The sequence below is a fragment of the Anabrus simplex genome, chromosome 1 (genome assembly GCF_040414725.1).
Source record: "Anabrus simplex isolate iqAnaSimp1 chromosome 1, ASM4041472v1, whole genome shotgun sequence".
In the NCBI taxonomy this organism is placed as follows: Eukaryota; Metazoa; Arthropoda; class Insecta; order Orthoptera; family Tettigoniidae; genus Anabrus; species Anabrus simplex.
The window spans coordinates 832481490-832495929 of NC_090265.1; the positions used below are offsets into that span (position 1 = coordinate 832481490).

Sequence of the window (14440 nt, forward strand, 5' to 3'; positions counted from 1 at the left end):
ATATACATCGGATATCGAGTAAAGTCTTAAATGCTACACAGATTCTAATGTGAATCACGGTTCACTGCAAAAGATCTAGACAGAACTAGATAAACCATCAATACTTCAGCACTCGGGCTGTTCCCTTTTAAAACAACGAGACAAGGTATACAACCACATATAACAATGTAAAACATCATCCTGTAAGGGAAGAACATATAAATAACCCTTGATATCACGAAGAAAGCAATGGGCAACATTGCCTCCTTCTGCTGCATTTGAGCGCGTCAACAGCGCGGTCATCCGTCATCTACTTCCGGGTAGATTAGCAGCTGAAAAGAAATGTTGAACTCAACACTATGCTAAAGTTTGGATTCTGTCTCCCGAGGCTGTCACAAGGAAATATCGTCTCATTCGCGCCTACTAATAAACACAAGGCCAGTAATCAGCTTGCCATGAGATAACGTCTTTCGCCGGCTACACGGAAACTCACGTATATTCATTCCTTCTTAGCATGCTTGTGCCATTTAACATCAGACTCAATAGTCTGGAATTAATACTGTCCATTCTAATCACAAAATACACTCAGAAGACACTTAGCAGGCACACACATCTGCACAATATTCTTTCTCTTGTCAGGCATACAATCAGCCTGCACCAATACATTATAATTCAGCATGCAATCTTTATCTCTTATTTCTCATAAATCCCATTGGCCTTCCACATTTTGAGACTCAATTCGTTTCCTTTGCAGACCATCTGGCGAAACAGATTCCAACTTAACTTCAAAGATCTTATTCTAACAACGACGTTCTGCAGCTCCTTCAGTCAGCTTCCGTAAAATCATGCATCATGCAGAATAGCTATACCTGTCTCTCTGAATAACCGAAATGAAATGAACTAATACGTATTGAACGTTGTATAAAGATGAACCTGTCAATCTAGCCCTTCTAGCATATATATATGGAAAACTCGGAATATCCTGTACTAAGTAACATGCGTAAATAAACAACAACTAATCCTATCAATCCCTCATTTTCCCAATCATCTAATCATAAAGCAAAATGAAAAAAATAAACATGCATTATTCTCGTATCCGAATCTATCATAGTAACAAAATTAAACAAACACATGCCGTCAGGCTTACTTTACATGAAGTTAAAAATTCTATCTACACCGCCCTAGTATCTTAACATAATTTACATATCATGCCATAAATAACACATGCATCTTAACTGAATTCCATCCGACGACTCTCGAGATACCAGGATAGCAGCTTACATCCCCGCTTATTGAGGGATTTACTCCATGTTAATCACAGCATTAACATGTGGGAATGCACTTCCTTCTTCTGCACGCATAGCTATCATCTTGCTGGAAAATAATCCACTGGAACACAGAAGACTATGGTTGACAATATCTTCGCTGCTTAATGCTACGAGCCGAAATACCCTTTCTCTTTACAATATCAGCTAAACACACTGATACATATATAATACACACTTCACTTAAAGGGTGAGAATACAGTTTGAAAAGCAGCACACGGTTCGCCACGAAAGTTCCTCGCGAAACGCGCCCGTCTCGAAGTAGTGAAACAATAGCACGTCTCCACTACACTTGCTACACAGCGGTCACTAAGCACCGTCTTTATATATTGAAAGTAAACTCTGCCAAAATATACTATTCCATTTACTCAAGAACAGTAAAATCTTACAACTGCACAATTTAAATTATCATTTAAAACCAGTTACTGTTACTGGAATAACTACGTTAATCACGATCACCAATTCAGAGTCTGTGCTTCCGCACTATCCAAGCATTTAACACAGAGTGACGCTCTCCAGAGCTTGGGTTACTGAGGAGACTTCGGTGACGCCATTTCAATACTGGGGTTCCCGGGTGTCTGAACCAACCACCAATCAAAAAATTCGTCGTATATGATGACACAATATTTATTGTGATATATTTACAAAACACAGCTCCAACACTAGCAAATCGCTTCCACCAATTTTTATATTACATTTCCAAATATATTTGACTTCTGAAACTGTAGAAAACCGATTACCGACAGAAACTGACTTTAATAACTGAGCACGTTGGTCATTCTGGAATTAAGATTTGGCGCGGTGTAGCCTCCATATTTTCCAAACCCTTAAATTCCCATTGGCTGAAATATATTGCTTGGTCAGCATCTACTACACGTGTCGATCCTTGCCAGCGCTTGGTTACGCCACCCTTTCTCACGGTCATACGGAAATATGAAGCAATGTCCAGCGACTCACTGTCTTGCTCAACATCCGGTATCAACTATCTTGGGGTACGATGCTTTAACATGTTAGACTGTAACTTTTATGAATAAATTTTACATATTGGGTGAAATAATACTCTAATTATTATTATGGGCCGGCAGGATACGGCTCAATACCTACAGTACATCTGTCAACCAACGCATTCTTGGAAGCGTGGTGTCTTGTACATAGCGGTCAATGAGATCTGTACCTGTTAATCAAACGTATACTTGGGCGTGAATGTTTTAAATTTCCAATGTATGAAATTGATACTTTTTGAACTGGCTAAGTTGCAATAGTATATTTTTGTCATTTATGCGTACTTAAAATCAACTCATAAGCATCGTCAATTCTTGAGCCTACAGTTAGCTCTATGATTCTTAAAAGCTACTATTTACATTACATACATTTTTATTTACATTACATTATTCAAATATTATTTACATTTATATTTAACTTATATTTAACTTTCTTTTAATTTAATTTTCATTATCGAAGTTTCTGGAAGTTAGAAATGATTTTCAAGCAATCTCTGATATTACTATCACTCTCTCACATTTTAGCTGCTTCTTTTTAGTCTTTCGTCTAATTTCGTGAAGGGTATTTTCCTTCGTTTCCCTTCCATATTGAATTCTGCCATCATTAGCACACACGCTACGTTTTCTGCTTCTGTTTTCGCATTTTCGATGACGTTCTTGATTCTAGAGTTCGGCTGTGTAAGCACATTGTTCATTTTGTAGCTCACAACTATACCCGCAGTATTAAAAGGAGCGTTTTGAACAAGTGGCATTGCTCGATGTTGCCACATTCCTGCATTCCTTTCTCCTTCCCTTCGCTTCAGCCTCGTTCGTTCGTTCGTTCGTTCGTTCGTTCTGTTGTACGTAACTCAGAAGTGAGAGGATGTACCTAACACTACACATCCCCAACGAGTTCGACTATCAGTTACATTACATATCCGGGACCTGTTGGATTTGCAGTTATTCTTAACATTACGTATCCGAGACGAGTTGGACTATCCGTTAGTTTTAGCATTACATGTCCAGGACGAGTTGGACTATCCGTTATTTTTAGCATTACATGTCCAGGACGAGATGGACTATCCGTTATTCTTAGAGTTACATTTCCGGAACCAGTTGGACTATCAGTTATTCTTAACAGTACATGTCCGGGACGAGTTGGGCTATCTTTTATTGTTAGCGTTACATTTCTGGGACCAGTTGGACTATCAGTTATTCTTAACATTACATATCCGGGACGAGTTGGAATATCGGTTTCATCTAACATTACATATCCGGGGTGAGTTGTAATATTGGTTTCACCTAACGAGTTGGACTATCAGTTACACCTAACATTACATATCCGGGACGAATTGGAATATCGATTACACCTAACATTACATTTCCGGGACCAGTTGGACTATCAGTTATTCTTAACAGTACATATCCGGGACGAGTTGGGCTATCTTTTATTGTTAGCGTTACATTTCCGGGACCAGTTGGACTATCAGTTATTCTTAACATTACATATCCGGGACGAGTTGGACTCTCCGTTATTCTTAGCATTATATGTACGAAACGACTTGGACTGTCAGAACGTTACATGTCAGTGACGAGTTGGGCTATCGATTACACCTAACATTACATATCCGGGACGAGTTGGAATATCGGTTTCATCTAACATTACATATCCGCGGTGAGTTGTAATATTGGTTTCACCTAACGAGTTGGACTATCAGTTACACCTAACATTACATATCCGGAATGAGTTGGACTATCAGTTACAGTTAACATTACTTATCCGCGGCCAGTTGGACTGCCGAATTTACGTCCAAAAAGTAGGGTCACTCTGAGCCAATCAACTTCAGGATGAGACAGGCTGTGTTCGAAGAATAAGGATATCGGCAACACTAAGTGCAGTTTCATGAAGGACGTGAAAATGAGCCTCCCATAGCCTCGCAAACTATTACTGTCGACATCGGAAGAGAACGATAGTTGACCAAGAAAGGTCGGATTGAAGATAGGAGCTGGCCACAAATAAGTGTAAGCAATGCTAAATTGTGCTAGAGCACCCAGGGAACTTCTAGAGTTGGCATTCGTTACAGCAAACATTGCTTCCCACGGCTTGTAAAATAGTGATTGTACTCATTAGTCTGTATTCTCACCAACAGTACTTTATAAAAAGGTTGCAGTGTTAAAACATGATACTCACCTTAGCACCATTGTTCCTCCACGGTTTTGGGTGGTCTCCGACAGTGGTGTTATCAGGGAAATCGCGGATACCTCCTGCTCCTACTCCCAAAGTAATGTAAAACTGAAAGAGAAAATATGTACAATATTAAACTTAGAATTTGAAGTAAAAATGAATCATATGTGCATATACATACAGGATGGTCAGAAACAACGTGTACTGGGTGGATTGGTCGTGCGGTTAGTGGTGCGCAGCTGTGAGCTTGCATCCGAGAGATAGGGGTGTCGAACCCAACTGTCGGCAGCCCTAAATATGGTTTTCCGTGCTTTCTCATATTCACACCAGGCAAATGTTGGGACTGTACCTTAATTAGGGCCATGGCCACTTCCCTTCTACTCCTAGGCCTTCCCATTGTCATCATAAGACCTATCTGTGTCGGCGTGACGTAAAGCAAATTGTAAATAAAAACAAATAACGCGAACAGAGTATATGACCATTAGAGCGTAGGTCATACTGATGGGTAATTTGAAAAACTTGCATCGACATCTCTCGCCGTTGTCATTTTATCGGCTGCTGAAGTTAGCCAATCAGATCACTTCGCGGGCGAATTCAAATGGGCTTTACAAGGCGGTGTTCCTAAATCTGCACGTGTCTTGGTCGAGCGTGAGGGCCGTACCGAGAAGTGACTATCAAACACTAACACACCGTGGGTTCCAGTCAATGCCACCGTAGCGTGCTTGCTATGAGCCTAGTTCAAGTCCCTCCCCTGGAGAAGTTTATTTCTTTTATTGCCGCTCTCAAGCCGGTCATAAACCACATGCAGATTTAGCAACTCCACCTCACAAATCACTCATCAGTATGACCTACGCTCCAGCGATCATATACTTTGTTCACGTTGTTTCTTTCTTTATTTTATAACAACTTGTGAATGAATAGAGTCTATACAACAGTGGATTTGCTACAAGATCTTCAGCCTCGTCTGTTCCTACATTCATAATTCAAAACTGCATCCAGCGATTGCCACACTGGTTTCGTTTTGCTTTTCTTACCCTTCATAATCAAGTCCGCTCTTCTCCTAGGTATTCTCTCCTCCCCCATTTATCTCACATGAATCCACCGCCGAATCAATTCAATTGGTCACCACTGATCTGCTATTAGGGCAGTCGCTCACGTGACATATTCCCTATTTGTTGTTTACCTAATTTTTTCTTAAATACACCTAATTGCAAAGAATTTGGAAATGATCTGAACATCTCCCTTGGAAAATTATTTCACAACCTAATTCCCCTTCCTATAAATGAATATTTACCCAATTTTGTCAACTTTATCTTCATATTTGGATCTTTCCTACTTTTAAAACCACTATTCAAAGTTATTTGTCTACAAATATCATTCCACACTATCTCTCCACTGGCAGCTTGGAACACAGCACTCAGTCGAGCAGCTCGTCTCCTTTCTCCCATATCTTCCCAGCCCGAACTACTCCTTCGTCGGAAATCACCCACAACAAATCGAACTGTTTTCCTTGGATTGTTTCCAGTTCCCGAACCAAGTAATCCTGACGAGGTTCCCATATACTGGAACCATACTCTAGTTGGGGTCTTACCAGAGACTTATATGCCCTCTCAATCGCAATCTTACTACAACCTCTAAATCCCATTCATACGCACAGCCTCATCCAGTCTACAAGTCCATACCCAATATATGTCCTCTTATTGTGAGTGCCCGTCTGCATTGTTACCAGCTATGTGTATCAACAATAATCATGTCTATTATATCCATCTCATCGATAATAAAATAATAAATTAATAATAACCGGGCGAGTTGGCCGTGCTCGTAGAGGCGCGCGGCTGTGAGCTTGCATCCGGGAGATAGTAGGTTCGAATCCCACTATCGGCAGCCCTGAAAATGGTTTTCCTTGGTTTCCCATTTTCACACCAGGAAAATGCTGGGGCTGTACCTTAATTAAGGCCACGGCCGCTTCCTTCCAACTCCCAGGTCTTTCCCATCCCATCGTCGCCATAAGACCTATCTATGTCGGTGCGATGTAAAGCCCCTAGCAAAAAAAAAAATAATAATAATAGTACACGTAGTATTCACTTCCATACAACAAAGACGGCATAGAAAACAAAAATCGAACCCCATGGCACAGTAGCTCCCGAGGGCCATCGTCTATCAAGCGACCGCTGATCAGCCCAAAATACCTGCAGATTACGAGGTGCCGTGTGCTTGGCACGACGAATCCTCTTGGCTGTAATTCTTGGATTTCTAGAGAGGCCGCTTTCTTACCGTCACATAGCTCCTCAATTGTAAACATGTAAGCTAAGAGGACCCCGAACCACTGTCAGATCCGGATAAAAGACATTGACCTGGCCGGGAATCGAACACGGGACCTCCTGGTAAGAAGCAGGCACGCTACACCTACACTTGTAAAGAGAGCAATAGAAGGATTATTTCGTCCGAGAGCTCACCTCACGCAATACTGTCCATCGCAACATTAGCCTTCCATGCCATGATTCGATTTAACTCCTAACAGTTTGAAATAATCCACCTGTTCAGGTTTTGTATTTCATACAAAGTATCTGACCTTCAAACCACCTAGATTTATGCACCTTCGAAATGCTAAATTTCATATCATACTCGCTGCGTTACTCCTCAAACTTCAATATATTAGACTAGCTGTAGTACTAGGCGTTCCCCAGACAGTTTTTGAATGTACCTTTCACATTTGTACTACCAGTTAGTTACGTGTGAAGTGAATTTTTATAGAATTCCTTTTTGAGATGTTGATTGGTATTTGATGATATATGATGTAGTTTTAGAGTTATTTAGATGTGTTTGATTTCAAGTTTTAAATTATTTAATTCCCTAGTAAAACTTTGGCCATGCGGAAGCTCAAATTGACCTGGGAAATATTTGATCCCTTCAAAAAAATAACAAGTGATAACCATATGTATTTACCCGTCGTGCTATAGATATGATGTACACGAATTCAACTGTCATTGAGACCACCAACAATCAGTCTTGCGACCCCAAAAGCAGTGGATTCAACACTAATCTCGGTCATTTAAGACTGTTTAGACCTTTCAGGCCCCCGTCTCAATAGAGGCTGAACCTAGACTTAAAGGGTATTCAGAGCGTCACAATTCGTCTCAGCGACACATAAACAATGGATTCGACATTAATATAGGTGATTTTCTAGTATTTTTATAATAATCCCCTCCCATTCTCCACCCCAGCGGGGCTTGGGATATTTCATCTCCATAGTATTATTTTCCAGATGGTAAGTCATAGGCCTATGTGTACTAAGTTTCGTTGAGAGCTATTCTGGAACATACCCCCATATATTCATAATCTCGGTTATTTTTACATTAATTTTCACCCGTTCTGAACCTCCGTACTGACTGCGGATGAAGAATGACGTAACCATCCACAGTGTCACAGTTGAACTCTGCGACCTCGTAAACAATATGTTCGGCATTAATATCAGTCATTTTTGTTTAATTTTATATTTCACCACCTCCCATAGCAGTGCTGGGTCTGAACTTTGTCTTAAAAGGCATCCAGAGTGTCACAGTTCATCTCATCGACCCCGAAAGGTGTGGATTCGACACAAATATCGATCATTTTCGGTTATATATATATTATTATTATTTGCTTTATGTCGAACCGACACATATATAGGTCTTGTGGCGACGATGGGATAGGGGAGGCTTAGGAGTGGGAAGGAAGAGGCCGTGGCATCAGTTAAGGTATAGTCCCAGCATTTGCCGGTTTGAAATGGGAAACCATCTTCAGGGCTGCGAACAGTGGGGCTGTAACCTGCAATCTCCTGGATGCAAGCTCACATCTATGCGACCCTAACCATACGGCCAAACCGCCCGGTGTTCTTATATTTCACCACTACTCTAGGGCGGAAGGGGGCCTCTTACTCCCAAGGAATTTTATATTTTAGTCATGCATGTGTCAGTTTTGGTTGAGAGCTATGTTGGAACATATACGCAAACATATAATCTCGGTCGTTTGGTCACTTTCTTTTCTTCACCCCCTTCTCATCCCCCGCCAATTGGAGCTGAACATGTACTTTAAAACAGTCCTGAGTGTCACCTGTCTCAGTGAACCTGGAATTTTGGATTCGACACTATTTTCGAATATTTTTATTTCTCTACCCCTCCGAACCCTATCCCTAGGCGTGCTAAGGTTGCCATAACTGCACGCGGTTTATCTTCTGATAATAAGTCATAAGTATACCAATTTTGTTTGAAATAGCTCCAGTATTCCCGAAAACTGTGGATTGGACACTAGCATTTATATTTGTAATTCACCCCTTCCCCCAGGGTTTCTAGGGGTGTCAAACCCCCACAGAATTTTTCACAGATAGTAACTAATATTTGCACCAATTTTTGTTGACAACTATGCTGGAAAATACACACACGCATCCATAATCTCGGTCATTTTGGTCATGTTATATTTTTCTCCCTTTTTCGCCCCTATGCCAAAGGGGACTGAGCTTCAACATAAAATCTTGAGGGTCACTATTCATATCAGTGGCACCTAAAGCTTTGGATTCGACACTATTTTCGATTTTTATAACTCACTCCCTCCTCACTCCCCACCACCTAGGGGCTGAAATTGGACTTACAAAAAATCCGGAGTGTCACTATGAAACTCAGCGACCCCGAAAACTGTGGATTCGACACTAATTTCGATTTTTATATCTCACTTCCCCCTCACTCCCCACCACATACGTGCTGAACTTGGACTTATAAAAAATTCGGAGTGTCACTATTCATCTCAGCGACCACGAAAACTATAGATTCGACACCATTTTCGATTATTTTTTATATCTCACCCTCTCGCGCCCTCCCATCCCTCTAAAATTGTTTGGTGTGTTCTACCTCCCACGCGGTTTGTCTCCTGATATTAAAAGTGTACCAATTTTGGCTGAAATCGCTGCAGTGTTTTAGGAGGAGATGTAATACATACATACTTACAATGACATTTATTTATATACAAACGCCTTGACTCGTTGGTAATCACTAGTTTCTGTTCGTTAGGAGTTAGTGATAACTCTTGTCGTTCCACTGTTGATATTATACATTTTTCACAATTTCTTAAATATTTTCTCACGTCTAACACACAGAACACAGCTACATTCTTCAAATTGGGCAGACCTATCCAAGTTGGTCTTATGACATGAAAGCACATCTCGATCACGGCATGTTAGATTGTAATTTCCAAACAACAGGCACGGTCATGAATCTCCTATCAAGAAAGGTACTTTATAAAACATGGCGGTGTGTTCCCATCCTCCTATACACAGCATTTTTTACCGGACTATCATGATATAGCGTAAGCTGCTGTCGCGTAGCGACAGTCTGCCCGTCAAGTCGATTCAGTCTTGGTGCGGCTTCGCAGTTAAACAAAATTATCTAAAATTGCTCACAAGCTCAGTGGAACAGGATGGGGAGCAAACGCGACAGTAATACGGACGTTAGCTCTTGCCTTGATCTATCCAGTTGCAGAATGCTGCTGCCCTGTGTGGCTTAACAGTGCATATACTTCAAAAGTTGATACACAACTGAATGACACCATGAGGACAATATCAGGCACCATTAAATCGACACCCCTAAAATGGTTACCCGTTTAATCCAACATCCATCCCCCTCACATACGAAGAGAACTGGCTCTTGTAAGAAAATGGCAGTAATGTCGCAGTAATCCTCAACTGCCCTTACATCAGGACTGCAAACCTCAGAAATCGAAGAGATTAAAGTCCAGAAACCCATCGTGGAAGTTAGGCGAGAAGCTTCTGGAAACAAATTTTGATGCTGATGAGATCTGGCATGAAGAATGGACCTCTTCAAATCCTGACCACCTGGGTTTAATTTAGCACCCTTGTAGACCTCCTCCTGGTTTCAACTTACTGAGAAGGGAATGGACATCTCTAAACAGAATCAGGACAAACCATGGAAGGTATAAATTCTGGCTTCAAAAGTGGGGAAAGACCCATTCTGCGACTTTGATAATGTGCCTCAAACCATCCAGCAAGTTGTTGTGGACTGCCCAAAGAGAAGATTCAGTGGATCTGTTCAAGAATTACATAGTGCCTCTATAGAAGCAGTGGACTGGCTGAAAAGTCTGGACATTAAGTTTTGAATGCTGACCTGTAAATTACATACTTATTTAAGAAATGTGTATTTATATGTATTTATAATGTATCCTTGTTTTGCCATACGAAATAAATTAATAAAATCTAAAATTGCTCATTATAACATTCTACCCATCGGATTTCGTTGAAACCACTTCATAATCCTTCTCAGAAGTAATAAGAACAAACTGTGAAATTTTCAGCGAAGTCAGTCCAGTAGTTTTTGAGTCTATTAATCTCAAATATACCAACATCCACTTTTATATATATATAGATTAAAAAATACCGAGAACGAAGAAATATCTTCAATCTGTATAACTATCAGTCTGCAGTGATAATAATGAGGGTTATGAAAAAAGCAGCAATACAGAAAGGAGTGAGGCAAGGTTGCTTTTCCCACCTCCTTTTCAATGTTCATATGGAACAGGCGGTAAAGAAATTCAAAGAGGAATTTGGAAAGGGAATCACTTCTTTTTTTTACAAGTTGCTTTACGTTACACCGACACAGATAGGTCTTATGGCGACGATAGTACAGGAAAGGGCTAGGAGTCGGAAAGAAGCGGCCGTGGCCTTAATTAAGGTACTGACCCAGCATTTACCTGGTGTGAAAATGGGAAAGCAGGGAAAACCATCTTCATGGCTGACGACAGTGGGGTTCGAACCTACTATCTCCCGAATACTGGATACTGGCCGCACTTAAGCGACTGCAGTTATCGAGCTCGATGAAAGGTAATAAAATAATAATCCAAGGAGAAGGAATCTGAACCCTGAGATTTGTCGATGATATTGTTGTTTTATTTGAGACTGCAGAAGATCTGAAGAAATTGCTGAATGGTATGGACAGAGTCTTGGGGAAGGGGTACAAGATGAAAATAAGGAAGTCCAAAACAAAGGTAATGGAGTGCAGCCGAACGAATTCAGGTGATGCAGGAAATATTAGATTAAGAAATTAAGTCGTAAAGAAAGTAGATGAACATTGCTACTTGGATAGTAGACTAAATAACAAAGGCAGAAGTAAGGAGGGCATAAAACGCAGACCAGCACAAGAAAGGAAGGACTTTCTTTAAGAAAAGAAATTTGCTCACTTCAGACACTGATATAGGAATTGTAAAGATGTTTTTGAAGACTTTCGTCTGGAGTGTGGCATTATATGGAAATGAAGCATGGACGATGACTAGCTCAGAAAGAAATATAATAGGAGCTTTTGATATGTGGTGTTACAGAAGAATGCTGAAGGTGAGATGCATAGATCGAATCAAACATAAAGAGGTACTGAATCGAGTTGATGAGAGGAGATCTGTTTGACTAAATTTCATGAGTAGAAGAGACAGAATGATAGGACACACTTTAAGGCACCCAGGATTGTTCAGTTGGTTTTCGAGAGAAGAGTACGTGGAAAAGTGGTAGGGTAGACCAAGGTGTGAACATGACAAGCAGATTAGAGCAGATTGTAGGATGTAGTACTTACGTAGAAATCAAAAGATTAGTACAGGATAGGCTGGATTGGAGAGCGGCATCAAACCAGTCTATAGACAAAAAAACAACAACACAAGCTTTCATGACCGTCTACCATTACGACCAAGTCGTTTACATAATTCTTACCGCCTACTACATTTCCACCAAACTTAATCCCTCGCCTGCGATTTTATACCTTGAAAACTATAAAAAGGAATGGTTAAAGCCTTGTCTAACCCCCAACGTAATCTCTCCACTGGTAGCTCGAATCATTCCGCTTAGCTGAGCTGTTCTTCTCCTTACTCGCAGGTATTCCTAGTCCAAAGTTCGCTATTTTCCCATAATACTACTCGTTTGTCGAAAATCACCCAGAACAAATAAACTGCTGCTACCCTTGGGATCTTTTCGAGTTCTCGAATCAAGAGAATCAAGTAATCTTCGTCTGGGTCCAATACACTAGAACCATCCTCGAACTGAGAAAGGTGCCCGCGCTTACACAGTGAAAATGAAAATACATAGCCAGTTTCCAGTTCTATGACCGAGTCAAGAATGGAATGACCGAGCTCGATAGCTGCAGCCGCTTAAGTGCGGCCAGTATCCAGTATTCGGGAGATAGTAGGTTCGAACCCCACTGTCGGCAGCCCTGAAAATGGTTTTCCGTGGTTACCCATTTTCACACCAGGCAAATGCTGGGGCTGTACCTTAATTAAGGCCACGGCCGCTTGCTTCTCACTCCTAGCCCTTCCCTGTCCCATTGTCGCCATAAGACCTATCTGTGTCGGTGCGACGTAGAGCAAAAAAAAAAATGGAATGGAATGGAATGGAATGGATGAAGCCACCATGTAGCGGCAAAGAAAGGAATTATGCCGGCTGCCGAAGCCTGTCGCACTCCTCTGGGGTAATGATTGATGATTATGATGAGGAGGTTTGTTGTTAAAGGGGCCTAAGAGCCAGGTCATCGTCCCGGCAATGATTAGTGACTGACAGACGAAATGAAATTATAATGGAGTGTGTTGCTAGAATGAAAGATGAGAAGTAAAACCGGAGTACTCGAAAAATGCCTGTCCTGCCTCCGCTTTGTCCAACACAAATCTCACGTGGAGTAACCGGGATTTGAACCACGGAACCCAGGGATGTGAGCCAGGCGCACTGCCACCTGAGCTACGAAGACTACCAACGCTAACAAAACGTTGCTACCAAAATATTCAGTATGTTTGGCCCTACGCATCTGTCTGAACAAAGTTGTTTTCTACGATAAATAAATTATATTGAAGCCACATCCGTAGGTTTTTTTCATGTCAGACATTTACATATTTCAAAAATTGCTTAAGACTAACCGTGCGCAGAACCTGAACCCTAACACAGAAAAGGTCGTCCAACAAGAAAGATGCCAGAGTCTCTAAATCGCCCCGAATAAATGTGCTAAATATGTCGATTTTAAAGTAGCGAGTCGTTTTTCGTTTTATTTATTCCTGTGAGCTGTAACAGATCCATCCAGCTTGTTTGTATATATTTTCATAACGATCGGTGTATTGTTCAAATGTTCACCACGTTGTTATTCACATGAGCTTTTCACTAATTTCGACCTGAATAAATGTACTTTATTATCGCAATACCAAGTACTCAAATTTACAAACATATCTTACCTATGTTTTCTTGTGTATTTTTTGATAGTTCATTTTCAAACGTTCATCCTAGAAACATCTTAAAGAGATACACAAGAAGGAAATAGTACAAACTACACCGCCTCCTGGCGGTTGGTGCTCTACGACATAAAGGCGGCATCGAGTGTATTCCCCGTGCATAAGAGAATGCACTAACTCACGCATTGTGACCCACATAGCAAGCATGATCCACCGATTCCCCTAGCTGTTGCCCAGGAGCAACCCGATTTTGTGGCATTGATTCAGAGTATTACTTTAAGTCAATAGGTACTGATGTCACGGGGTAAAGTTAATTAGCTGACCAATCAGAGATGATATGTGTTATACTCACTTCTCTGTCGAAAGGAGCCATGGCATTACTACCGCCGTCCCACTGGTTTGTGTCGAATATGAGGCCGAAACCGCCAATAACAGCATTTACTGCACCATACACCTCGTTGTCCACAGACATGACCACTCCTTCTAGAAATTTGAAAAGAAAATAATATTAATACGTTTTCATTCCACTATACCATGATACGCTAATAATAATAATAATAATAATAATAATAATAATAATAATAATAATAATAATTTCGTGTGGCTATTTCTAACCTGGTGTAGCCTTGAAAGGCAGATCCAACGAGGGTGGGCGGTATCTGCCGTGTATGGGAATTGCATGTTTTTCTAGTGAAGGACAGTGTTGTGCGTGAGTTGCAGAGATGTTGGCGACAATA

General features: G+C 40.9%; 1 protein-coding gene across 1 annotated transcript in view; it reads right to left on the reverse strand.

The window, feature by feature from the left end:
• LOC136873944 (beta-1,3-glucan-binding protein) overlaps nt 1-14440 on the reverse strand; it is a 243305-nt gene that overhangs the window by 36118 nt on the left and 192747 nt on the right. Inside the window, exons 7-8 of the mRNA XM_067147324.2 lie at nt 14056-14186; nt 4476-4577 (exon numbers count right to left, since the gene is read on the reverse strand). Coding sequence (XP_067003425.2) covers nt 4476-4577; nt 14056-14186 — 233 coding nt within the window. The remainder of the gene's footprint in view (nt 1-4475; nt 4578-14055; nt 14187-14440) is intronic.